This window comes from Silene latifolia, chromosome 7 (genome assembly GCF_048544455.1).
Source record: "Silene latifolia isolate original U9 population chromosome 7, ASM4854445v1, whole genome shotgun sequence".
In the NCBI taxonomy this organism is placed as follows: domain Eukaryota; kingdom Viridiplantae; phylum Streptophyta; class Magnoliopsida; order Caryophyllales; family Caryophyllaceae; genus Silene; species Silene latifolia.
The window spans coordinates 31,418,702-31,444,463 of record NC_133532.1 but is presented as its reverse complement, the minus strand read 5'-3'; the positions used below and the strand labels follow the sequence as shown (position 1 = coordinate 31,444,463).

Here is a 25,762-nt window from a genome sequence, read left to right as displayed (position 1 = left end):
GTTTCACTTTGCATTTGAGGACTGGAGTTGGGGTCGAACTTAGGCATCTTTTGGGTTCTGTTTTGGACTGATTTTTGGGTCAGGTTATGAAGTAGGGTGAAGGGTGGCTATGGGTAGTCGGGTGGTGGTCGTGTCGGGCTCCTAGTGGCCTGGCTGTAGCTTAGCAGTGGCCTGGCCGTGGCCTAGGCAGTGGCCTAGCTAAGTCACGAGTTTGAGGCCATGTGTAGTTGGTGGTTAGTCCGAGTTTGAGGTTGTCATAATAATTTTAGAGCCGTGTCTATAATTTGTTAATGTATTACTTTCGTTTTTCACATGATAGAAATTTGGAAATAGCATGAGAATAATATTGCGATAAAATTTGTGATTTGGGCCAAAGTAGGCCAAGACTCTGAGCTGGGCCAGATTGACCGAACGAGTTTGGTCAAGCTAGGTTTAAACCAGTCAGCCTCGATTTGACCGATGATCCATCGCGGGACTCGGGTCGAGGGTTTGTCTTTGAGGTAAGATTGGTTGTTATTGGAGGTTTTATGTTATGCCTTGATATTTGTAATTATCATTTCACATGTTGGTTGTTGGATGCTTTGGATGCCTTATGCTTGAGTCTTGTTTGCCTTTAGCCATTGTAGTTTATTCTCATGGACTATGATATTGATGGTTAGCTATAATTTGGTTATTGATGACATTGAGGATATGGTTGGTTTGTCTGCTGAATAGACATTTATATAGCCTTTCACATGATAGAATGTTAGCATTTATGTTGGTAAGTTGGACTCTTTGCCCCTCTTATGGTTAATTGGGTATCCTACTTGTCTTGTGTGGTGTGGGCTAAGTATTCAAGCTGGGACTAGCTGGGACTAGGTCCTAGGTGAGTATTTCGGCCTTCATCATAGATAGGTCATTATAGTCTTTGACGAGTGTATGTTCACTGCTTAATAGCCTCTGTGTTCCTTTCTTGGTGGGTTTATATCCAAGTTGGGGCATGACCTCGTTACTTATTTTGAGAGTAAGTGGTCAGCTTAAGTACTAGCCAACCCTTTGGTGGACTCCTTAGGGTACTCACTTTGTTTTAGAAAAATTGTGGGTCTTGGGTGCGGTGGTGTGTATCCGCATGTCTAGGTCTGCGCAGATTTAGTACTAGGGTTGTGTTGTGTCTTGGCCATGTTTTGATAGAACCTCTGAGCCAAGATACCGGTTCGATTACCTTCCCTACCTCGTGGTATAGACTCGAGTTACAGAGTGACTATTGACGGTGCTAAGAACTTATGCCTGTCTTTGATATATTGCCCTTTCTTGTATGGTGATTCTATGAATCATAGAAGGTGAGATGCAAGCCGGCTATGGTTGATAGAGTTTGGATTCCTGGATGTTTGTGATTCACATGATAGTGTAGTATGAGTCGGTCTAGTATTCACATGCTAGGACTATGTGTTGTTATATTGTTGTTCACATGATAAGCATGATTGTCTAGCATCTATATGCTAAGGCATTGTGTGATTCGTATTCATATTCTTATGTTTACATGTTATATTAATTATGACATTTCGTGGCTGGGAGAACTCGGAGTTACTCACCACTGACTGTGGCTTTCGTATTTGTATAAAATGCGAATGATAGGTAGGTGATGCATATATGGGGTACACGGACGAGCTAGCGAGCAAAGTAACCTTGGAACCTAGACTGGCTTTATTTTAGTGTGACCTTTAAACACTTTTTATGTCACATACATTTTAGGGACATATGTCTCCCTCTTTACATTTGGTTGTATAATTTGCTATTTGCGACTTTAGCGATGGTTATGTTATGACACTTCTAGTTAGACCTTGTATGTTTGACACCTTCCAATTTGGATATCTTTATAACAGGTTCAGGTTTTAAAATTACAGGTTTTTACCCAATTGAACCTATTACAAACATATCCATGCAGTTTTATTCTAGAATTACATGTTTACTATTCCGCGATAAGTGAGGGTGTCACAGATCATACCATGCGGTCTTCATAATCCTCATGCCTCGGATGTGGCGTAGTCGATCAATGTTATAGAAGGACAAACAAACAAACAAGTATATACAAAATATACAAAATTACACTATAAAGGAATGAACATGTTTTTGGTTTTTCAATTTTTCAATTTTTTTATGGTTTTTATGTTTATAAAAATAAAGGAACATGTTTTTGTATTTTTCGAATTTTTTCAATTTTTATCATTTTTGATTTAAAAGTCAAGTTAGAATTCTCCATCCCCACACTAGTATGGGCATTGTCCTTAATGGCCAAACCGATAGGAAATAATGCAAGCTAAATGTGAATGCATGATTTCTACACTAATATGCAAACTATATGACATATACAGAAGTGATGCATTCTAAGCTACACTATATGATGCATGAATTTATTGGTTGGAGAGCTAATTTAGATTAACTCCCAATGCTTGTGCTTGAACTTCCCCAAACCAAGTATGGCACTATTTCTAACGTAAAGATGGAGGAGTTCATGCACAAGTATGTAATGCATGAAACTAGTTTGTCATTTTGGATTTTCAAAAGTGGGAACAAAATAAGACACCTCAACAGAACCGAGGTGGGAGTCCTCTAAGTGTTGCTAGGAATCAAAACCAATGATCAATACTAAATTAAAATGATATAGAGACAAAGCTAAAAGGAGGTGTAGGAAACTCACAATGGGTTGTGGCATCCTCCAAAAGCTTGTCAATCCTCAATTGTCGCTCATTGTGAAATCCTCATTACTATCATTGTTATCATCATCTTCCTCATTATCATCATCATCATCTACCTCCATGGACTCGGAGGCTTCACCATCTTCATCATCACTTGAACTTTGCACTTCTTCCTCTTTTGAGGAAGATTTGTTTTTAATTTGGTGAATTTGGTTGAGGAATTTCTGTTTTGTTGATGAGGGGATTGAGGGTTTTGATGGAGAAAGGGCGTGTGTTTGTGTTTGTATAAGATAGAAATGAATTGGGGAAGGAAGGAGGTAACCCATGTTATAGCCAATTAGCAGCAGGAGACGAGCGTCTTTGAGTGGGGATGCTCGGATCCTCAGTCAGTGTAGTCTGGTATTTCTAACTCGTGCTGGGATGTGCGGATTCTGCCGGAGACGGGCGGATTTTGCTGAGGATGCTCGTCTTCTCCTGGGGACGCTTGGATTTTTAAACAGCGTGGAATGATAACTTTCGTAGTAGCCAGGACGCGCGGATTTCTCTTGAGACGAGCGGCTCAGGGACAAGGACGGGCGTCTTCTGTGTAATCTGCTTAGATTTTTTAAACAGACCAAACTTTTCAATTTCAGCACTCCCAAGACCCACGTCCTAGAGCCAGGACGCTCGGATCATAGCCAGCACGAGCGGATTCCGTCCTGGGATGCTCGGATCTTCTCCTGCACCACGAGTTCTTCATTTCCCATATCATTCTTTCTTCATTCCTTTGTCCATTGTTGCGGGTGCACTATAAAGGCTCGGTTAGCCTAGGAGATTGTTATCCCCACACTAGATCAAACACTACACATCAAAACACATTAAAATACCTCCCTCACTTGCTCTGATGATGAAAATCTTGATCAAAGTATAAAAAGAATGTAAATCCAAGGGAATGACAAAAATGCAATACAAGAAGTAAAATGCAAGTTAAGGGTTAGAATATTTAAAAACGGTGGTTTAGGGAGGACTCCACCAAACTCTCATTCTTGAATAAGATGTCAAGGGGGCATAGCCAAGGTGTTGTTGATGTTGCTCAACACCTTGTAGAAGTAGTCAAAGGCTTGTTCATTGTCATTATAAAGATCTTGCATAGACCCTTCCATATTGTGTTCTTCATGATGGTGACCCATGTCAAAGTGACGACAAGGATCAACAAAGCCTTTGTCTAAGGTCATAGCATTGCCAATGTAGGGATTGACTAATCCTTCAAATTCGTCATCCCATAGACAACATACTTCATTAGCTTGCTCCCCATTAATGTCATGAGTTGATGAAAGAAACTCGTCTTTCTTGTTGTCATGGTCAATGAGGCCTTCTTCTTTTCTTGTCATGGTTGAGCTATTTAATCTCTCATTGTTGTTGAAATTTTCTTTTGCTCCGGAAAGAGAATCTTGAGGATTATCCACTTTCTTCTTCCATATGGGTGGTGATTCTTTACCCATAGCTTGTTGTTTGCTTTGAGATGCCAACTTCTTCCTATCACTTTCTCGGCTATAATAATCGATCATGAAACACGGCTTATGTAGTCGGGGAGCTCTCATCGTTTTGTCAAGGTTGAAAGTGATTGTCTCATCCCCTACTTCAAGTGTAAGCTCTCCATGTTTCACATCAATCACCGCTCCCACGGTGTTCAAGAAAGGTCTTCCTAAAATGATAGTAATGTTGGAATCCTCCTCCATGTCTACAATGACAAAGTCTACCGGGATGAAGAACTTGCCAGTTCTTACGGGGACATTCTCCTATACCCCTAAAGGTATCTTTGTTGATCGATCTGCCATTTGAAGCGTAATGTTGGTGCACTTGATCTCTCCCATTCCTAGCCTCTTGCATACCGAGTATGGCATGACACTTATACTTGCTCCAAGGTCACATAATGCTTTGTTGATTGTAGTGTCGCCAATGGTGTATGGAATGGAGAAAGTTCCCGGGTATTTGAGTTTTGGAGGGGAACTTCCTTAAAGAATAGCACTACTCACTTTAGTGAATGCAATAGTCTCTAGCTTCCAGATGGATTTCTTTTTGATAAGAATGTCTTTCATGTACTTTGCATAGGCCGGAACATGATTAATCAATTCCGTGAATGGGATTGAGACTTCTAAGTTCTTCACAATCTCCATGAACTTTCCAAGTTGTTCATCAAACTTAGGCTTAGCTTGACAACTTGGGAATGGAAGTCTAATCACAATAGGTTCTTTTTCCTTAGCCTTCTCTTCATTCTTCTTCTTTGAAACTTCATTGGTGGTGGGTTCTTCTTCCTTAGAGATCTCCACAACTCTTTACTTGTCACTAGCATCCACAATATCTTCATCAATTGGCTTCTTTGGCCCTTCATACCTTGTACCACTCCTCAAATGGATGGCACTAACCGATTCATGTCTTGGGGGATTACTTTGAGGTGGTAATTGCCCTTTTTGTCTTTGAGAGCTAGAAGATGCTAATTGAGACATTTAGGTTTCCAACATCTTGGTGTGGGCTAGTATGTTGTTGATGGTGATGTCTTTGGCTTGGCTATATTTTTGGATTTGGGTGAAAAATTCTTGTTGGTTTTTTTGCATTTGGAGGACCGCTTTTTGAACATCAAAGCCTTGGTCATTGGATTGATTGTAAGAAGGTTGATTTTGATAACCTTGGCTTTGGTTGTAAAAGGGTCTTTGAGCTTGATTTCTCATTGGAGGAGGGGTGTATGTTGGTTTAGGGTTTTGAACATTTTGGCTCTTGTATGAAAGATTTGTATGGAATTTGGTATTCTCATTGTAATAGTTGGAATAAGGGGGGCCACTCTTGTATGCTTAGAAAGCATTCACTTGTTCCCCTACATTCACTTTGGTCATGTCCCAAAGTTCCACAACTCTTACATACTCCACTTGGAATTGAGGATGATGCCACCATAGCATTAACATGTTGTTTGGGTGATTTGGAAGCTTCATAAAGCTTAGCCATGGCCTTCTCAAATATCAAATTGATGGTATCAATTTGAGCACTTAGTTGAGCACCCAATTGTGTGATGGAATCTACCTCATGCTTTCCTCCTCTAGTAGCCTTTCGAGGCCTACTATATTGTGAATTATGAACCGCCATCTCTTTGATTTTGGCCCATGTTTGATTGTCATCAACTTCGGTGAACATTCCATTGGATCCCATATTGAGAATATTGCGGGAATCTTCATATAAACCATTCCAAAATTATTGCACAAGGAGCCACTCGCTAAGTCCATGGTATGGAAAAGAATGACAAGTGTCCTTAAATCTCTCTCATGCTTCATACAATGATTCCTCATCTCTTTGCTTGAACCCGGTGATTTGGGCTCTCAACATATTGGTCTTATCCGGAGGATAGAATTTCTTGTAGAAAGCAAGTGCCAACTTCTTCCATGAGTGATGTGACCATAATTGGCGCATATTTAGCCCCCGAATTAGCCTTGTTCCCATGCTTTTTAGTGCCTATTTGGGTCATTTCTTATCTTTAGTTCTTTGTTTTGCATATTCTTTGAGATTTTGATCCCTTGGTAGGAAAGGAGTAAGAATCTTGCATTTTCATGGCAAAACGAGACTAAATTGATCGAATTCAATGACCAAGCATCAAGGAGAGACAAGATTAGAAGGCCTTTGTACATATTATAGTAGAAGAGCAAAGTTGAGAAAGGATCCTTGAGTCCCCAAGGAAATCCCCAAGGAATTTATGAAGAAAAGGGAAGAAAAGAAGAAGATTTGTTGCTGACTGACAATCCGAGCGGATTGTCACCAATCCGTCCGTCCCGCAGCAGCACAATCCGAGCGGCTTAGCCCTATTCCGCTCGGATTCCCCCTCCACAATCCGTCCGGATTCCCCTGAATCCGCTCGGATTCCAACGCCAGAATCCGCCCGTCCCGACCCTATTCCGCCTTGGATTCCAAAGACAAAGACGGATTGTCTTCTCCAAGCTACTAAGAAAGAAGCCCTTCTCTCGGAAAATACCGGCTCCTCCTTGCTCAATCTAAAAAGTGTAATTACTAGTTTAGCCCTTAGTTAACCCTAATGCATCCTCCCTAATTTCCACTATAAATACCCCATTAGTCTAATTAGAGGAGCATGTTCTTCTTATCAATAATTAGTATAGTTAATATCAATCAAATCTCTCTTTAATATTGTAATCAAGTATTAATCAAGTATTAATCCAAGTTTTAGTTCTTTAATCTCTTTTTTGTTCATCCTTTATTTTGGGTAATTGAAGATTATTTGGGTTATTGTTGGGAGATTGACAACTTCTCAATCAAGCATTCAAGTACTTCTTTTATCTTTGCTTTATTATTGGAATCATTAGTAGGTATAATCTCTTAATCCCTTTTTAATTATTGTTTATTACTTTCATTTATTCATCATGTTTCATATTGTTGGTATGATTGACAACCTTGCTAGCATGATCAACATGATAATGAGTGAGTAGTCTCTTAGCTAGGGTTAATGGGTGATTAGGGGAAACCAACATGGGGAATGATTCATGCTTAATCTAATATGCTTTCATGTTTTATTTGCTTGCTTGTTTTGATCTCAACTCATGCACATGTTATATTTGATGAAATGCTAAGCCTATGAATCCTTGCATTTACTATCATCTTCTATCCTTTCAATGAGACTTGTAAGACATAACCCAACTCGAGTCTCATTAGACCATGCATGTTGTTGAGTAGGGAAGATTAAGTCAACTTGTAGGTGTTGTACAATCTAATCGATTCGGCTCCGGGACCCAAACTTTCCTAGAATTGTAAGATATAACCCAACTCAATCCATCACAACAATAATTGCTTGCTTATAATTTGAGAACATGTTTGTATGATCACATCCCATGATTCCCCTATGATCCCATGACACCCTACTGCCTTTAATCAATTGTTTACACCCCTTTAATTCATCTTGCTTGTTTATTTTCATTGCTATTTTAGTTTAGTGACCTTCTACATCAACCCAATTTGTGACACCCCTTAGACACCACTAGTTGCAATAGAAATCTCATTTCAATACCCGTCCCTTGGGATCCGACCTTTACTTGCCTCTTTACTAATTGTAGAGTTGTTTGTGAAGCTATAAATTGTGTTTTGATTCGACCGTGACCCAACGACCACATCTTAATTTGTGAACACTTAGCGGGATCGCATAAAAAATGGCGCCGTTGCCGGGGACGGTGTTTGTTTGATTTAGATTTCTTTTTATTGTTATTAGTTGTGTCTTTCTTCGCCTTGAGGAAGTAAAACTCCTCAAGGTTTGTTCTAATTGTTTTCGAGTTGTTTGATATTTTGCATGTCTAGAAGGTTACAAGGTGATTTGTTACCTTTTGACCGTGAAATCGAAAGAACCTTGACGAACAATAGGAGACTTGTTAGGAGGAATTTAAGAGGTATTAGTGAAGTTGTTCAACCCACTAGTGAGTTTGTCAATCCTTTCGCAATAGAAGGAGAAGAGAACCTATTACACAATACCCCACAAAATCCACCTACAATGCCTAAATTCTCGTCACACTCCGTACCCACCGAGGAGAATCTACCAAATGGTACTCCTACACCACAACATCTAACCGGAAATTTTATTGTCACGTCCGCCTTCATCCAATTAGTTGAGAGGAGTCAATTCGGGGGGATGCCTAGTGAGGACCCACATTCTCATATGGAAACCTTTTGCGACTATTGTGATGCAATCTCTCAAACGGGCGTGACTCAAGACCAAATTAGATGGGTTTTATTTCCTTTTTCCTTAATCGGCACCGCGAAGCAATGGTTGAAGGGCCTTGATAAGGCCACCCTTGGAATAGATTCATGGAAGAAGTTGGCTCTAGCTTTCTACAAAAAATTCTACCCACCGGAAAAGACTAACATGCTAAGAGCTCAAATTACGGGTTTTAAGCAAAGGGATGAAGAGTCTTTGTATGAAGCTTGGGAGCGGTTCAAGGGAATTTGTCGCTCATGTCCTCACCATGGACTTAGCGAATGGTTTTTGGTGCAACAATTTTGGAATGGTTTATATGAAGATTATAGGAACATTCTCAATATGGGATCAAATGGAATGTTCACCGAAGTTGATGACAATCAAACATGGAACAAGATTGAGGAAATGACGGTCCATAACTCACAATATAGTAGACCTCGCAAGGCTACTAGAGGAGGAAAGCATGAAGTGGACTCCGTTACTCAATTGGGTGCTCAACTTAGTGCTCACATTGACACAATCAACTTGAAGTTTGAACAAGCTATGGCTAGACTTGAGGAAAACTCAAAATCATCAAAGCATCATGTTAATGCCATGACGGCATCCTCATCAATCCCAAGTGGGATATGTGAGAATTGTGGAACTTTGGGACATGACCAAGGTGAATGTAGGGGAACAAATGAACAAGTGAATGCTTTCCAAGCATACGAGTGGTACCCCTTATTCCAACTTTTACAATGAAAACACCAAATTCCATCCAAATCTCTCATACAAAAGCCAAAATGTTCAAAACCCTCAAACAACATACACTCCACCACCCATGAGAAACCAAAATCAAAGACCCTTTTACAATCAAAACCAAGGTTACCAAAATCAAAATCCATACAATCACCAAAATGACCAAGGTTTTGATGTCCAAAAAGCGGTCCTCCAAATGCAAAAGAATCAACAAGAAATTTTCACTCAAATGCAAAAAGATAGCCAAGCAAAGGAAACCACCATCAAGAACATTCTAGCTCACACCAAGATGTTGGAAACACAATTGACTCAACTAGCATCTTCAAGCTCACAAAGACAAAAGGGGCAATTACCACCTCAAATTAATCCCCCTAGACATGAAACGGTTAGTGCCATTCACTTAAGAAGTGGTACAAGGTATGAAGCACCGAAGAAGCAAGTTGAGGATGAAGTTGTGGAAGCTAGTGAAAAGGAAGAAATTGTGCAAAACTCCAAAGATGGAGAATCGTCAAAAGAAGAAAGTTCAAAGAAAAATGAAGACAAGGCCAAGGAGAAGGAGCCCATTGTGATTAGAATCCCTTTTCCAAGTCGTCAAGCCAAGCCCAAATTTGATGATCAACTTGGAAAATTCATGGAAATTGTGAAGAATTTGGAAGTCTCAATTCCTTTCACGGAATTAATCAATCACGTGCCGGCCTATGCGAAATACATGAAAGATATCCTCACAAAGAAGAAGTCGATCCGGAAGCTTGAGACTATCGCCTTCACTAAGGTGAGTAGTGCAATACTTCAAGAGAGTTCACCTCCAAAGTTAAAGGATCCGGGAAGCTTCTCAATACCATGTACCATTGGCGACACAACGATCAACAAAGCCTTATGTGATCTAGGGGCTAGTGTGAGTGTCATGCCGTACTCGGTGAGTAAAAGGTTGGGGATGGGAGAGCTTAAATGCACCAATATCACACTCCAAATGGCCGATAGATCGACGAAGACACCATTAGGGATATGGGAAGATGTCCCCGTGCGAATTGGGAAGTTTTTCATCCCGGTGGACTTTGTCATTGTTGATATGGAGGAAGATTCCAACATTCCAATCATCCTAGGAAGACCTTTCCGACACACCGCGGGTGCGGTGATTGATGTGAAACATGGTGAGCTCACTCTAGAAGTGGGATATGAAAGCATAACTTTTAATCTTGACAAGACTATGAGAGCTCCTCATTTGCATGAACCATGTTTCATGATTGATCATTATAGCCGAAAGGATGAAAGGAAGAAATCGGAACTCCAATGGAAGAAGAAAATTAAAGATGCTCCATTCAAAGAGCAAGTGAATTGTGACAAGGAGAGCTTGCAAAGCTCATCAAAATCAACCAAGGAAGAAGAGGATGGCCTCATTGGCCAAGAGAAGAAATTGGGAGAGTCGTCTCCATCTAAGCAAGAGATTTTCAATGATCAACTTAATGAAGTTTGTGGTCTTTGGGACGACAAATTTGAAGGGATTTTTAATCCCTACATTGGTAATGCCATCGATCAAGACCAACAACAAGGGCCAAGGTCTATTGAGAACCTCTACCATGATAATGAACAAGCCTTCGATTACTTTTTCGAGGTGTTGAGCAACATCAACAACGCCTTGGACATGCCCCCTTGACATCTCATCAAGAATGAGAGTTTTGTGGAGTCCTCCCTAAACCACCACTTGTAAATATTTCTAACTCCCTAACTTACATTTCAATTCTTGTATTGCATTTTTTTTTGTCATCTTTGGATTTTTATTTACTTTGATCAAAATAATTGTCATGTTTGAGAGAAGTGAGGGAGGGACTAACAATTTCAATTGATGTGTAGTGCTTTTAGCTTAGTGTGGGGATGGCAATTGCCTAGGCTATCCATGCCTTAGTAGTGCCCCCACAATGACGAACACAAGACTTGAAGAAAGAATGGAAGAATGGTAAGGGAAATGCATTGTGCACGGATGGAACTGAATCCGTGTACACAGGGGAAGAATCCGAGCGGATTCCTGAGAATCCGCCCGTCTTCAGTAATCCGAGCGTCTTTGCGAAAAGACGCCCGTCTGGAATCGAGCTGAATTTTGAAAAAAATTCTTGATCGTGATCAATCCGGGCGTCTGAGAAGCAATCCGCCCGTCTTGTAGAATCCGCCCGTCTTGTCGAAAAGACGTCCGTCTTTGCGGTGAGGAAAACAAGCAAAATTTTACGGATCAAATCCGTCCGTCTTTAAGCAAATCCGCCCGTCCCGTGTTCAGCAAATCCGAGCGTCTTCTACTGAATCCGCCCGTCTTTAGGCGAGTTTTGCAAAGTCCAGAAAGAGCAGAATCCGCACGGATTAGGCAGAATCCGCACGGATTGCCCCTGCAGATTCGAAAATTTCGGTCTCTTTAAAACCCCTCCCACCTTCATTCATTCATTCATTCATTCATAAACACTACCCACAACATCAAAACCCTCATCCTCTCCATCACAAAAAAAAACCCTCAACAACATTCACCAAATACAAATCAAACCATCCTTCCAACAACAAATCAATCACTTCTTCTTCAACAAAAATCAAAACCAAGCACAAAATCTTCAACCTTTGAGTCGATTTTTGATTTCATAAAGGCAAAGCCTTTCACCTTCAAATCGATTTGGGCATACTACAAATTGAAGATTTTTCATTCTTTTCTTGGTTAGTTCATCAATGGCAAGGACTAAGGGAGCAACAAAGGCACCAAAGGCTAAGGCACTCTCACAAAGGCAAAAGGCTCTTCAAACAAAGAAAGCATTAGCTATGGTGGTAGCAACACCAAACTTGGAAGTGCAACAACAACAACCACCTTCTATGGGAGCAACAACACCTTCTACTCCGGTAATTGATCAACTTTTGCATTATCCGGAGGTAACTTTTATTTCCGATACCCATAGAAATACCTTTATCAAGTTTGCTATGAAGTCATTACAATCCACCAAATTCATATGTGAAGATACCTTAGAAAAATTGGGTGTTCTTGAGCAAACTAGAGCCTTTTTCAATGCCATGGGGTTGAAGAAATTGCTTGAAACAAGGGAATTCACATACCCCTCCCTTACCTTGGAATTTTTAAGTTCCTTGAAAGTCACCAAAGTTGAGAATAGGGAGAATCTCGAGTTTCGTCTAGCTAATGTTAGTAGACGCATTACCTTTAGGGAATTGAGTGAAATTTTGGGTCTTAGTGATGAACCGAGTTATTTTAAGAGTTATGGAAAGTATGACCCCGAACCTCTTTGGGAGGCAATCTCCGGGAAGAAATTTGAGGATTTTCATGCGAGTCGTGCTCTTTTGGTCCACCATCCGGGCATAAGAGTGTGGCACAAGGTCGTGGGTAACACCATAATTGCTAGGAAAGATACCAACCATTTCACAAGACTTGATTTTATTCTCCTTGAATCGGCTTTGAATATCGGAAGAGTACACACCAAGCCTTACAATTCTTTGAGGCTCTTGGTAGATAGATGGCTCAACATTGATTGTGGAAAGAAGGGCACGACCGTTATTGTCAATGGCGGCCTAGTCACTATCCTAGCCAAGCACTTTGATCCTAACTTCAATAAGGATAACAAGTACAAAGCAAAGGAGGGTGGCCATCTTGTTGATATGCATACTATGATTCACAAGTTCAAGTGGGTTGCCCATAACCCTCTTGACAGTAAGTATGGATGGCTCACTAGTGAAGCTAGATCGTTCACCTTGCCTTCAAAGATTTGTCGTCTAAGCGTCCACCGGACCAATTATCTACTTCCCCTTTCCAAAGAGGCCGAGTATATCATTCAACAACAAAAGGGTGATCTTGAAATGCCCTCCTCTTCCATTGTCATACCACCTTACCCCTTTAAGTATGAAGAGTTCAAGCCGGAAGGAGTTGAAGTTGGGAAAGACTATGTGACTCTTCTCATGCAAGCAATGCACAAGCAAGCCTATGAAGATCGGAAAAATACCTACTTGGCTCAATATCCACCCCTCCTACATTTAGCTAGGCAAGGACTACTTGATCCATCTTGTCCTTTGCCTAGTTGGGCGGATAGAGAAGTCCTATTTCCGGGTGCATCTAGGGTCGTTTTGGGTGACAATGAGGTTGTTGGAAATGATGAAGAAGTTGATGATAATATTGAGGAAGAAGCAAGTGAAGAAGAAAAGGATGGTGAAGATGATGATGAGGAAGATGAGGAAGAAAGTGAAGAAGCAAATAACAAGGGAAGTGGCAATGTGACCACTTCTAATGAGGGAAGTGATGGTGATAGCATGATGGAAGATTAGCAAGCCTTGGAGACTCCTACCCTCTCTTGGTTTGTCTATTTCTCTCCTTGTATTTTATTTAATTTTGATCATTGTTGGAGTAGTCCTAGCCCCATTAGAGGACTCACACCTTGGTACCATTGAGGTGTTCTCATTTTATTGTTCCCATTTTCAAAATCCAAAATGACAAATTAGTTTCATGCATAGCATAGTGTGTGCATGAACTACACCCATCCTTGGACATTAGCAATAGTGTCTCACTCAGTTTGGGGAAGTTAATGCATACACAACGAGAGGTAATCTAAATTATCCTCTCCGTCATAACAAAAACCATGCATCATGTAGTGTAGCTTAGTGTAGATTGCATTTAGTATAGAAATCATGCATCATCTTTGCATAATTTCCATCATTTTGGCCATTGAGGACAATGCCCATATTAGTGTGGGGATGGGAATTCTAACATTTAAGTTTTATTCAAAAATCCAAAAAATTGAAAAATCTCAAAAATCATAAAAATTTGAAAATTGAAAACCCAAAAACATGTTTATTTCCTTTTGTAATCTTGTATATAGTGTCTTGTATATATTGTGTTTGTTCTATCCTTGTTCACATTGATTGACTACGCCACATCCGAGACATGAGGATATTGAAGACCGCATGGTATGATCTTTCCAATCTCCTTTTTCCTCTTTATGTTAATGACTATGTGGCTTTATTTTGATTGATGCGGTATAACAATGTGAATTTAGGACTTGCATTTAGTTTATATGTCATATTAGTTGATAGAATCACTTGCATTAGGATGTCTATATTAGTTGCATCATGGCATGTAGTTGCATGTTAGAAATGTTTTGAAAAATGCCTATTTAGGAACTTTGACAAGAGCAACTAAGCCATTATAAATACTTGTTCAACTTAAGACTTTGCCTACTAGAATGGTTGTAAGACACCCTAGATAGTGTCATACTAGTGTCTTTTGACCCATGACCCAAGGCCTAGTCAAGGGTTTGCATGTGAGTCACCTATCCAACCCCGTGATGCGATGTGGACTTGGTTAACTTCTCTAGGTGACCTTGTTTGACCTTGTGGTAAGGCAACCCAAAAATATTTTCTATCAATAAGCTTGAAGTGCTCATTTCAAAGAAATTTTGTCATGTGGAAGTAATGTAATGCCAAGGAAACCTCAAATGTTATGAATTGTTGAGAAATTTAAGTTTTTTTGATGGAGGCGTACCACTTCGATGTGCTTTGGTGCGGGATCCATTGAATTGGGCCCCCATACGGTTGTGAATTCGGCCGCCCAGAGACAGAGTGACTATCACCCCGAAAAGCTATTGTCTAGAGGTTAACCGGTTGCCTAATAAGCGATTGGCGAAAGCAAAGGACACTAGCCCGGAAGGGACAAACCCCATCTTAAATTTTTGAAATGTGAAAGTGAAATGAGGACAATTTTGAATACTAGTCATATCCACCCATTGTGAATAAAGATTTGAGCATTTCATTCCCAAAAAGCCTTTTGTCAAGCCACTTGGTCGAGTTTGGGACGATCCATGACCTTTACTTTTGTAAAGAATTCGAGACTTGTCATGTCATATGCTACTAGCATCATAGGGATCATCATTCCACCACCATCCGATCGCTCTTGACGAAAGCATTTGGAAATTGAGGACGAAAGTAGTCTAGTTTAACACCATTTGGAGGTGATTTAGTGCCATCCTCTTAGACTTAGTAATTTGTTGAACTAGTATTTGTGAAGGATTACATGCTCTTAAATTTGTTCCTCTTTAGTGCCTCCGCCACTTGATGAGGGAGTGGCTATTCTTTTTGTAGATGCATCCTTTATGTGATTTTATGTGCTTAATGTTTGGATGTGTCGCCATTTTGGCAAGACCCACCTTGCCTTGCAAGAAGGCATCCTACCTCATGGTTGTCTTGTTGTGAGTTGAAGAGGCGGAGTGAGACCCGCTAATTGTCTCATATCGGCTATATTATTAGGATAGGTTAGTATTGGTCATAGTCTTTGTCACCTCTTTACTCGGGACGAGCAAAGGTTCGGTTTGGGGATATTTGATGTGACCATAATTGGCGCATATTTAGCCCCCGAATTAGCCTTGTTCCCATGCTTTTTAGTGCCTATTTGGGTCATTTCTTATCTTTAGTTCTTTGTTTTGCATATTCTTTGAGATTTTGATCCCTTGGTAGGAAAGGAGTAAGAATCTTGCATTTTCATGGCAAAACGTGACTAAATTGATCGAATTCAATGACCAAGCATCAAGGAGAGACAAGATTAGAAGGCCTTTGTACATATTATAGTAGAAGAGCAAAGTTGAGAAAGGATCTTTGAGTCCCCAAGGAAATCCCCAAGGAATTTATGAAGAAAAGGGAAAAAAAGAAGAAGATTTGTTGCTGACTGACAATCCGAGCGGATTGTCACCAATCCGTCCGTCCCGCAGCAGCACAATCCGAGCGGCTTAGCCCTATTCCGCTCGGATTCCCCCTCCACAATCCGTCCGGATTCCCCTGAATCCGTTCGGATTCCAACGCCAGAATCCGCCCGTCCCGACCCTATTCCGCCCGGATTCCAAAGACAAAGACGGATTGTCTTCTCCAAGCTACGAAGAAAGAAGCCCTTCTCTCGGAAAATACCGGCTCCTCCTTGCTCAATCTAAAAAGTGTAATTACTAGTTTAGCCCTTAGTTAACCATAATGCATCCTCCCTAATTTCCACTATAAATACCCCATTAGTCTAATTAGAGGAGCATGTTCTTCTTATCAATAATTAGTATAGTTAATATCAATCAAATCTCTCTTTAATATTGTAATCAAGTATTAATCAAGTTTTAATCCAAGTTTTAGTTCTTTAATCTCTCTTTTGTTCATCCTTTATTTTGGGTAATTGAAGATTATTTGGGTTATTGTTGGGAGATTGACAACCTCTCAATCAAGCATTCAAGTACTTCTTTTATCTTTGCTTTATTATTGGAATCATTAGTAGGTATAATCTCTTAATCCCTTTTTAATTATTGTTAATTACTTTCATTTATTCATCATGTTTCATATTGTTGGTATGATTGACAACCTTGCTAGCATGATCAACATGATAATGAGTGAGTAGTCTCTTAGCTAGGGTTAATGGGTGATTAGGGAAACCAACATGGGGAATGATTCATGCTTAATCTAATATGCTTTCATGTTTTATTTGCTTGCTTGTTTTGATCTCAACTCATGCACATGTTATATTTGATGAAATGCTAAGCCTATGAATCCTTGCATTTACTATCATCTTCTATCCTTTCAATGAGACTTGTAAGACATAACCCAACTCGAGTCTCATTAGACCATGCATGTTGTTGAGTAGGGAAGATTAAGTCAACTTGTAGGTGTTGTACAATCTAATCGATTCGGCTCCGGGACCCAAACTTTCCTAGGATTGTAAGATATAACCCAACTCAATCCATCACAACAATAATTGCTTGCTTATAATTTGAGAACATGTTTGTATGATCATATCCCATGATTCCCCTATGATCCCATGACACCCTACTGCCTTTAATCAATTGTTTACACCCCTTTAATTCATCTTGCTTGTTTATTTTCTTTGCTATTTTAGTTTAGTGACCTTCTACATCAACCCAATTTATGACACCCCTTAGACACCACTAGTTGCAATAGAAATCTCATTTCAATACCCGTCCCTTGGGATCCGACCTTTACTTGCCTCTTTACTAATTGTAGAGTTGTTTGTGAAGCTATAAATTGTGTTTTGATTCGACCGTGACCCAACGACCACATCTTAATTTGTGAACACTTAGCGGGATCGCATCAATGAGGTAATACCAAGGGTAGCCTTGTCTAGGCTCTTCAACAATTGCTTTGCGGTACCAATCAAAGAAAAAGGATATAATATCCATCGGATTTGATCTTGAGTAACTCCGGTTTGAGAAATCGCATCACAATTGTCACAAAAAGTCTCCATATGTGAATGAGGATCTTCAATAGGCATCCCTCCAAATTGACTTCTTTCAACTAATTGTATAAATGCGGATTTGGCAATGAAATTACCGGTTAAATATGGTGGTGTAGTAGTACCATTTGGTAGGTTCTCCTCGGTTGGTACGGAATGTGATGAAAATTTTGGCATTGTGGGTTGATTTTGTGGTGGATTTTGTATTGGGTTGTCCACTGCTTCTCTTGCAAAAGGGTTGGTAAACTCAATGTTATTTGGTTGAATGTCCACAATCTCACCAATACCTACAACTCTTGAAGTTCCTCTAGCAACTCTTTTATTGTTGGTTAAGGTCCTTTCAATTTCAAGATCAATAGGTAATGGATTACCTTGTGATATCCTAGTCATGCAAAATATCAAACAACTCGAAAACAATTAGAACAACCTTGAGGAGTTTGAATTCCTCAAGGTAAAGAAAGACACAACTAAAAAAAATTAATGAAAATCAAATCAAGTTAACACCGTCCTCGGCAATGGCGCCATTTTTAGTGTGTATTAAAACTCGTCGTCAAAAGCTACCAACCAAACAATATTTATAACTTCACAAACTACTCTTAGTAAAGAGGTAAGTAAAGGTCGGATCCCAAGGGACGGGTATTGATGTAGGATTCTCAATTGCAAATGGTTGTGTCTTAGGGTGTCACAATTTGGATTGAGATGAAATTGGTCGAAACTAATTAACAAGATAAAAGTAAAGCAATGAAAACAAGCAAGGTAATTAAAAAGAGGATGTAAATAATTGATTAAAGGCACTAAGATGTCATGGGTTCATAGCGGATTCATGGGAGTTGATCAGACAAACATGTTCTCAACTAGATGCAAGCACTTATTGTTGTGATGGGATCGAGTTAGTGTATATCTTACAATCCCTACGAAGGTTTGGGTCCCGGAGCCGAATCGATTAGATTGTACAACACCTACAAGTCGACTTAATCCTTCCTATCTAACTATATGCATGGTCTAATGAGGCTCGAGTTGGTGTATAATCTTACAAGCCTCATTGAAAAGATAGGTGATGGATAAAAAAATGCGGATTCATAGGCTCGCATTTCATCAAATATAACATGTGCATAAGTTGAAACTACAACAAGCAAGCAAATTAATTATGAAGACATATTAATTTAAGCATGAATCAATCCCTATGTTTGTTTCCCCTAATTCCCCATTAACCCTAGCTAAGGAAACTACTCACTCATTATCAAGTTTAGCATGCTAATAAGGTTGTCAATCATACCAACCAAGCAAAACATGATGAATAAATGAATGTGATTAACAATAATTAAACAAGATTAAGAGAGAATTATACCTACGAAGATGATTCCAAATAATAAAGCAAAGAATAATAGAAGTACTTGATGATTGATGGAAGGTTGTCAATCCTCTAAATAAACCCAAATAATCTTCTAATTACCCAAAATAAAGGAAGAACAATAAAGAAATTAAGGAAAGATTAAGATGTGATTGATATTGAGGAATGTATTACAACTAAATTAAAACTAATTTGAGAGTATTAGGATGAGATTAAGAGAGGATTAAAACTTGATTAAGGATGGATGCTAATCTAGGTAGTACAAAGGGCTATTTATACTAAAGATTAGGTACAAGGATTAGGGTTACTAAGGGCTTAAATGACTATTAAGACCCTAAGAAAAGTTGAGGAAATGCTACTCCCGAAGGAAATGAGTGGATCTTCTTACTAGTCCTGCCTCGATCCGCTCGTCCCGTGGTAAGGCACGGGCTCTTCTGACTTGTGATCCGCTCGGATCCTGGGAAGACGCTCGGATCATGGTGCTGCAGGCCGCTCGACTTGGGCACAAGACGCCTAGATCCTGGTGTTCTGGGACGCCCGGATCGTGCTCGATCCGGTCGTATTCCAGGACAGACTGCTTCTCTTCTTTTCCTCCTTAACAATCAGCAAGGATCATGTCGGGGATGCAAGGATCCTTTCATCATTGCCTATTTCACTTTATTATCTACTTAGGCCTTTAGTGTTAGTCTTCTCTTTGATGCTTGTTCAATAGATGCGATCAATTTAGCTCCATTTAGCCTAATAAATGCAAGGTTAGCAATCTTTTCCTACCAAGGAGACAAAACCTCAAAGAATATGCAAAATGGGAAACTAAAGATAGTAAATGACCCAAATAAGTGCTATAAGGCATAAGAACGAGGTTAATTCGGGGATTAAATGTGCTCAAATATGAGTCACATCAGCTCTCTAAAACTGTAACACCAATACTAGTACTATTCTCAATGTCAGAGAAGCAAAATTTATTCAACTGCTTAAGGATAGGCTTCAAAGCTTTCAACTTCTTAACCACAGCAAACATTTTAGTTCCTTTACACACTACTTACATCCATTTTAAAGTTTTCAGCAGAGCCCCACATATTAAAGTATTTAAAGCTCCTTTTTCCCCCTAGATTAATCTTTCTATCCACCAGAGTACAAGGGCAATGATCAAAAAGTCCCTCTGGGTAAAAGTGAGGCACATAGTCACCAAAAATTTCCAACCACTCTTGATTCCTCATAGCTCTATCCAGACTACTATAAACCCTATCCACTGGTTCCGGTTTATTTGACCAGGTGAACAAGGCACCAATAGCAGATAGATCCTCCATACAACATAAGGATACACACTCTTGAAAGTGCTCCATTTCAGCATCAGTAGTTGTACCACCCAATCTTTCTATAGGAGAAAGCATAGTATTAAAATCTCTCATCCATAGCCAAGGTTCAGTACAAGATTGAGCCACATCCTTCAAGAAGTTCCATAAGCTCACCCTCTCATATAGACCATTAAAAGCATAGATCATTGTGAGGTAAAACTATTTCCCATATATTCTGGAAGTGACTAACATATGATTATATTGTGCATCATAAGCCAAAAATTTAAGCTCAAAACAAGTAGGTTTCCACATAATCCATATCCTTCCACCCTTATGCCAACTGCAGTTAGTGGTGACACTCCAACCATCACAAATAGAGGTATCTTTTTTAAGCAAATTACTTGGTTTGATCTTAGTTTCTAATAGACCAAACAAACCCACCCCCATTATTGTGCATAAACCATTTCACCACCTTCTGCTTATTCAGGTCATTTAGACCCTTACATTCCAAAATCCAGCACTATGCATGATTAGATGTCCCAGGGGGTCCTTTCCACTCTCTATCACCCTCCCCTTAGGAGTAACAAGTTATTAAAAGCATCCATAAAAGTGTATTGGCCAAACTTACCAGATAACCTTACCCCCACCATCCCTCTTGCCTATTTAGTCTCATAATCTGCTTAGCAGGTGTAGTTTTAACTGTAGACCTTGCACTGGCCAGAGGAGGAAACATAGCAGGTGTAAACACAGGAGAGTCCACACTAATAGCAGACTCAGGAACAGATTTGGTGACATGCCTCCAAACCTGTGTCTGCTGAGGCTTACTATGCAATACAGGGACCTGGCCTTTCTTCTTAGCTATAGGTTTCTTTCGTTTTTTACACTGAGAAGCATCATCCACCATTCCTTTGCAACTTGCACAGAAAATTGGTCTCCACTCGTAATCAACTTTCACCTGAACCAGATCACTACAATCATCCAAGAATTTCACAGTTTCAGGTAACTTCTGATCCATTTTCAGTTCAACCAAAACATGAGCATAACTAAGCCTCACCTTATCATAAGTATCCTTATCTTTTTGAACAAATTTTCCAACAAGCCCTGCTATTTTAGACAAGCAATCCCCCCAAAATTTGAAGGGAATACCAGTCAATCTAATCCATACAGGAACAACTTCAACCTTTTCTTTAACAAACTCCATATCCAAGACCCAAGGCTTAATAACAACTGGTTTATTGTCAAACAAATAATACCCAGCTTTTAATAAAGCCACCATGTTTTTATATTTAGTAAATTTGACAATAAACATCCTATTATCAAGGAAAGAAACCCTATCAATGCCAAATTCCCCTCATACACGATAAACATAGCTCTCAATAACCTCCCATGGTGGGTTAGCACCCAAAATGTAACAGAACACAGAGTTATTCCAGAAGGCTACCTCAAGTTTGATGTCATTTGATGTGAATTGGAGAATATCCTCAACCTCTTCCTCCTCTTCAATCGTCTGAAGGATTAGAACATCCCTCCCATCACGCCGAAGTAACCACCCTTCATCACTCGGTGCTCCAGAAGCCTCGCTCAAGTCCAATACCGGTATTTCATGCATCTCCCTGAGGGACTTCATCTTACGTGCTTCCGCCGTCGAGGGTCTCTGAAAATTACCTGCTTTACCATTATTTTTAGACGTACTAGTTCTAGCTGACTCATAACTGTTTTTAGGATGAGATTTAGTTGCAAAAATTAAGGGAGAAAATCGATTGGTGATGATTTTCATGGCAGTCATGAACCCTAACTTATATGCTATGATTTCAGAGCTTTTTCTCTCTAGTTTCTCTCTCTTAAACTGCCCACGAATTTCTTGTAAAATTTTGATTCATTAATAAAAGTTTGCGTCTTTTTTTTAAATAATAATAAAAAAACCAATGGCAAGATTTGGTTACTTTGGCAACATTCAATTGTCATTATTACTCTTCTGATGGCTCATGCCCAGTTTATACATTGTGAAGTACTGCATCATGTTACATGGCATAAGTTCTATGTGACTATGGTCTATGCTAGCAATGATGCTAGGGCTAGAGATGATTTTTAGAAACACCTTGTTCAACTAAAACTCTTTGTTGATAAGTGGATCATTTTGAGGGATTTTAATGCAGTTAGGGATATCAGTGAAAGAATCAGTGACACAGCTCCTATACTAGCTGACATTCTGGTGTTTAATACTTGTCTCTTTAATTGTGAATTGAAGGACCTACCTAGCTCTGCTTGTGAACTCTCGTGGACTAACAAACAGGAGACTAGGACAAGTGTCTGGTCTAAATTGGATAGAGCTCTAGGGAACTCCTCTTGGCTGACTATGTATCCTGCAAGTTCTGCTAATTTCTTAGCGTTAGGGGCCTCAGATCTTTCACTAGTGGTTGTCACTGTTTTTGAGGATAAAAAAAACATCCCACTTTTAGCTTTATTAACTGTTGGATGGAAGATCCTAAATATGATAAACTTGTTCAGGAAGCATGGCACCTTTCTGTTTCTGGATCTAATACTTTCAAGCGGTTTAAAAAGCTTAAAAATGTCAAGAAAGCCCTCAGGAAGCTCCATGAGGAAAATTATAATGGCATCACAAAAAAGCTGATCACTCTCAAGCAGGAGCTTCAGAATTGCCAACAAGAGTTGCAATCCCAGCCTCTTTCTGCAGCACTATTTGCTAAAGAAAAATAGCTTCTTCAACATTATTGTAAGCTTAAAAAAGTAGAAAGCTTCATCCTCAAACAGAAAGCAAATGTTGCAAACATCAAACATAATGACTGTTCTTCTAAGTTTTTTTATGCCAAAATTCAAGAAAGAAAACAACAACAAATTATAGGCCATATTAAAGACAAGCAATGAGCAGGAAATAATTGGATTGAATAATGTAGCTGATGGATTTGTTGAGTATTACGAGAGCTTTTTGGGCATAATTACTAATGTCTCCCCTCTTGATACTAGTTTCCTTCAGAAAAGCAATTGTGTGATGACTACTGATCTTGATGACCTAGTCAAGCCTGTTACTAGAGAGGAGATCGGGAAGGCTCTCTTTGCAATTGACTCTGATAAAAGCCCAAATTCAGATGGGTTTTCTTCAGGGTTTTTTAAAGCATAGCTGGGATATGGTGGGTGATGGTTACTGGAAAGCTGTCCTTTCTTTCTTTGCATATGGGAAAATGAACAAACAGGTAAATGCCACTCTTATTACCCTCATTCCAAAAAAGAATGTCACTGCATCTGTTTTAGATTACAGGCCGATCTCATGTTGTACCACCTTTTATAAGCCTATTTCCAAAATACTCACCAGTAGACTGCAGCAGATACTCCCTTATCTCATTGGACCCGAATAGGCTGCATTTGTTCATGGTAGGAATATTCATGAGAATATTATGTTGTCTCAATCACTAGTGAAGGGCTATAGTAGAAAATATCTCAACCTTAGATGTCTTATAAAGGTGGATATCAGGAAGGCTTTTGAGTACCTCTAATTAGAGTTTATTTATAATAACCCAGATATTATGTATATATATACATATATATATATGTATGTATATATATAAATATATATATATATATATATATATATATATATATATATATATATACATATATATATATATACATACATATAAATATATATATACATACATATAAATATATATATACATACATATATATATATATATATATATACATACATATATATATATATAGTTAAGAACCGGTGAGAACGAACACTCCGTGAGAACGGTGAGAACGTACTAATTACCCCTCACGTAATTGACTAACACTTCCCCCAAGTATACAAATGCATAATACCTACGTACGTAGCTCACATGCCCCATTAAATAAATACTCACATAATACCCTTCACTTATACATTCATTCGTCACCACCTCCGATGGTGAACCTCTGACGCCGATAAATTTCCGACATCGACTACCTCAATCACCACCTTATCTGCCGTCAACAGCCACCACACTTATGTCATCGTCGACAAATCTCCGGCGACCTAGGTACGCGTCATTTTCGAAATATTACGAGGGACTCGCCGGTATTATTACTTTTTAAATATCTTTATTATAATTTAGTAGATCTGGACTTCAATTTCGGTTATTCAATTGATACAGAACGAATTAATGTGAAGGATGCGATGAGTGGTGTCACCACGGAAATGGACAGCAAAGGGGTTGACTACAGTCGTCGATCAATTCAGTTATGTTCATTACTGTCGACATCATAGTCAAAGTAGAACCCTTCCTGGTTTCCAGCCATCTCTTTAAAAAGGTCCACAAACAACTGAGCGTCCCGTTCATGAATGAAACATTTAACATCTCGATGAAAGTTCTTAAAATGATTTAAGCTAGCTCCAATAATCTCAAAGCCATTAATGTTTTCCTTGATCATTTTGTACGTCCTCGTTGCTCCAATCTTCAGCTATGAACAAAAAAAACTAAAATTTAAAATTGTTTTTAATTTTTCCGATCAATATTCAAATACTAGCAGGCAGGTATAAAAGACTAACCCTAGAGTTATATATGATTATCATTTTATGATAAATCAATTATGTTGCGCGATAACTTTTGAAATTCCTTATCCCTAACTAAGACAAAGTCGTTGATAAGCGTGTCGTTGTACGCTCTCAAACACATTTATAATCTCAAAAAACAACTAGTTAGTGGTTAAGTCGAGGTCGATCCACAGGACGGTGTGCTTTGGGTTCTAAGTCTATCTATCTCAATTTATGCTAGTGTCACAATTTGTTGGGGTTTGAAGTTCTTGAGCATAAACTAATGAAAGAAATAAAGTAGAACAAGCAATAAATTAAAAGATGTAAACAAGTGATAAACAATACTAGGATGTCATGGGTTTATAGGGAATTCATGGTGGTGATCATAAAAATATGTTTACATAGTTGCAAGCAAATTATTGTTGTAATGGAATCGAGTTAGTTTATGTCTTACGATTTATAGGAAGATTTGGGTCCCGGAGCCGAGTCGGTCAAGACTGTACAACACCTATAAATCGACTTACTTTCTTCCTATTCACTTCTATGCATGGTCTAACAAGACTCGAGTTACTTTATATCTTACAAGTCTTGTTGAATAGAAAGGAGATGTATATATGCAAGGTTTCATAGTCAAGCATTTTATCAAGTATAACAAGTGCATAGGTTAACACTACAATAAGCAAGCAATCTTATGACAACATATTAGATTATGTATGAATCTACCCATATATTATAGTTCCCCTAATCCCCCATTAACCCTAGCTAGGAGACTACTCACTCGTGGTCATGGTAAACATGCTAATAAGGGTGTGAATCATATTAACATGGCTAACAAGGTGAATGAGTAAAGCAATAATTAATTAAGCAAAGGGTACAAGAGATTATACCAACTTAAGGATGATCCAAATAATAAGTAAAGAATAATAGAAGAAAACTTGATTGATTGATGAAGAGTTGCCAATTCTCCAATAATAACCCAATAGTCTTCAATTACCCAATAAGAAATCTTGGACAATAATTAAGGAAAGATAAAAGTGCAATTTTGTGGAAAGATTAAAGACTAATCTACTCCTATTGAGAGCTTTGTCTATACTAAGAGGGCTTAATCTCCTCTAAATACAAGAGGGGTATATATAGTAGTACAAGGATTAGGTTAACTAAGGGCTTAAATGACGATTAAACCCCTTGAAATAGGATTAGAGCCTTGCAAGTCC

The 25,762-nt window shown here is 39.0% G+C and overlaps 1 protein-coding gene and 1 non-coding gene across 2 annotated transcripts; one reads left to right on the top strand and one right to left on the bottom strand.

Moving 5' to 3' along the window:
* Positions 1-8,559: 8,559 nt before the first annotated feature.
* LOC141593595 (small nucleolar RNA R71) lies at positions 8,560-8,666 on the bottom strand. The gene has a single exon (XR_012521669.1). It is a non-coding gene; the product is annotated as a small nucleolar RNA R71 (small nucleolar RNA).
* Positions 8,667-21,939: 13,273 nt separating this feature from the next.
* LOC141589928 (uncharacterized) lies at positions 21,940-22,732 on the top strand. Its single transcript, XM_074410548.1, has 3 exons — positions 21,940-21,952; positions 22,171-22,439; positions 22,523-22,732. Exons 1-3 carry the CDS (start codon positions 21,940-21,942, stop codon positions 22,730-22,732), a joined length of 492 nt encoding a protein of 163 aa, XP_074266649.1.
* Positions 22,733-25,762: the final 3,030 nt, after the last annotated feature.

Bases quoted from the DNA above. Each gene is read 5' to 3' on its own strand.
- LOC141589928 (XM_074410548.1), top strand. The intron at 22,440-22,522 runs GTTTTTGAGGAT...AAACTTGTTCAG, and splicing joins TTTCACTAGTGGTTGTCACT to GAAGCATGGCACCTTTCTGT.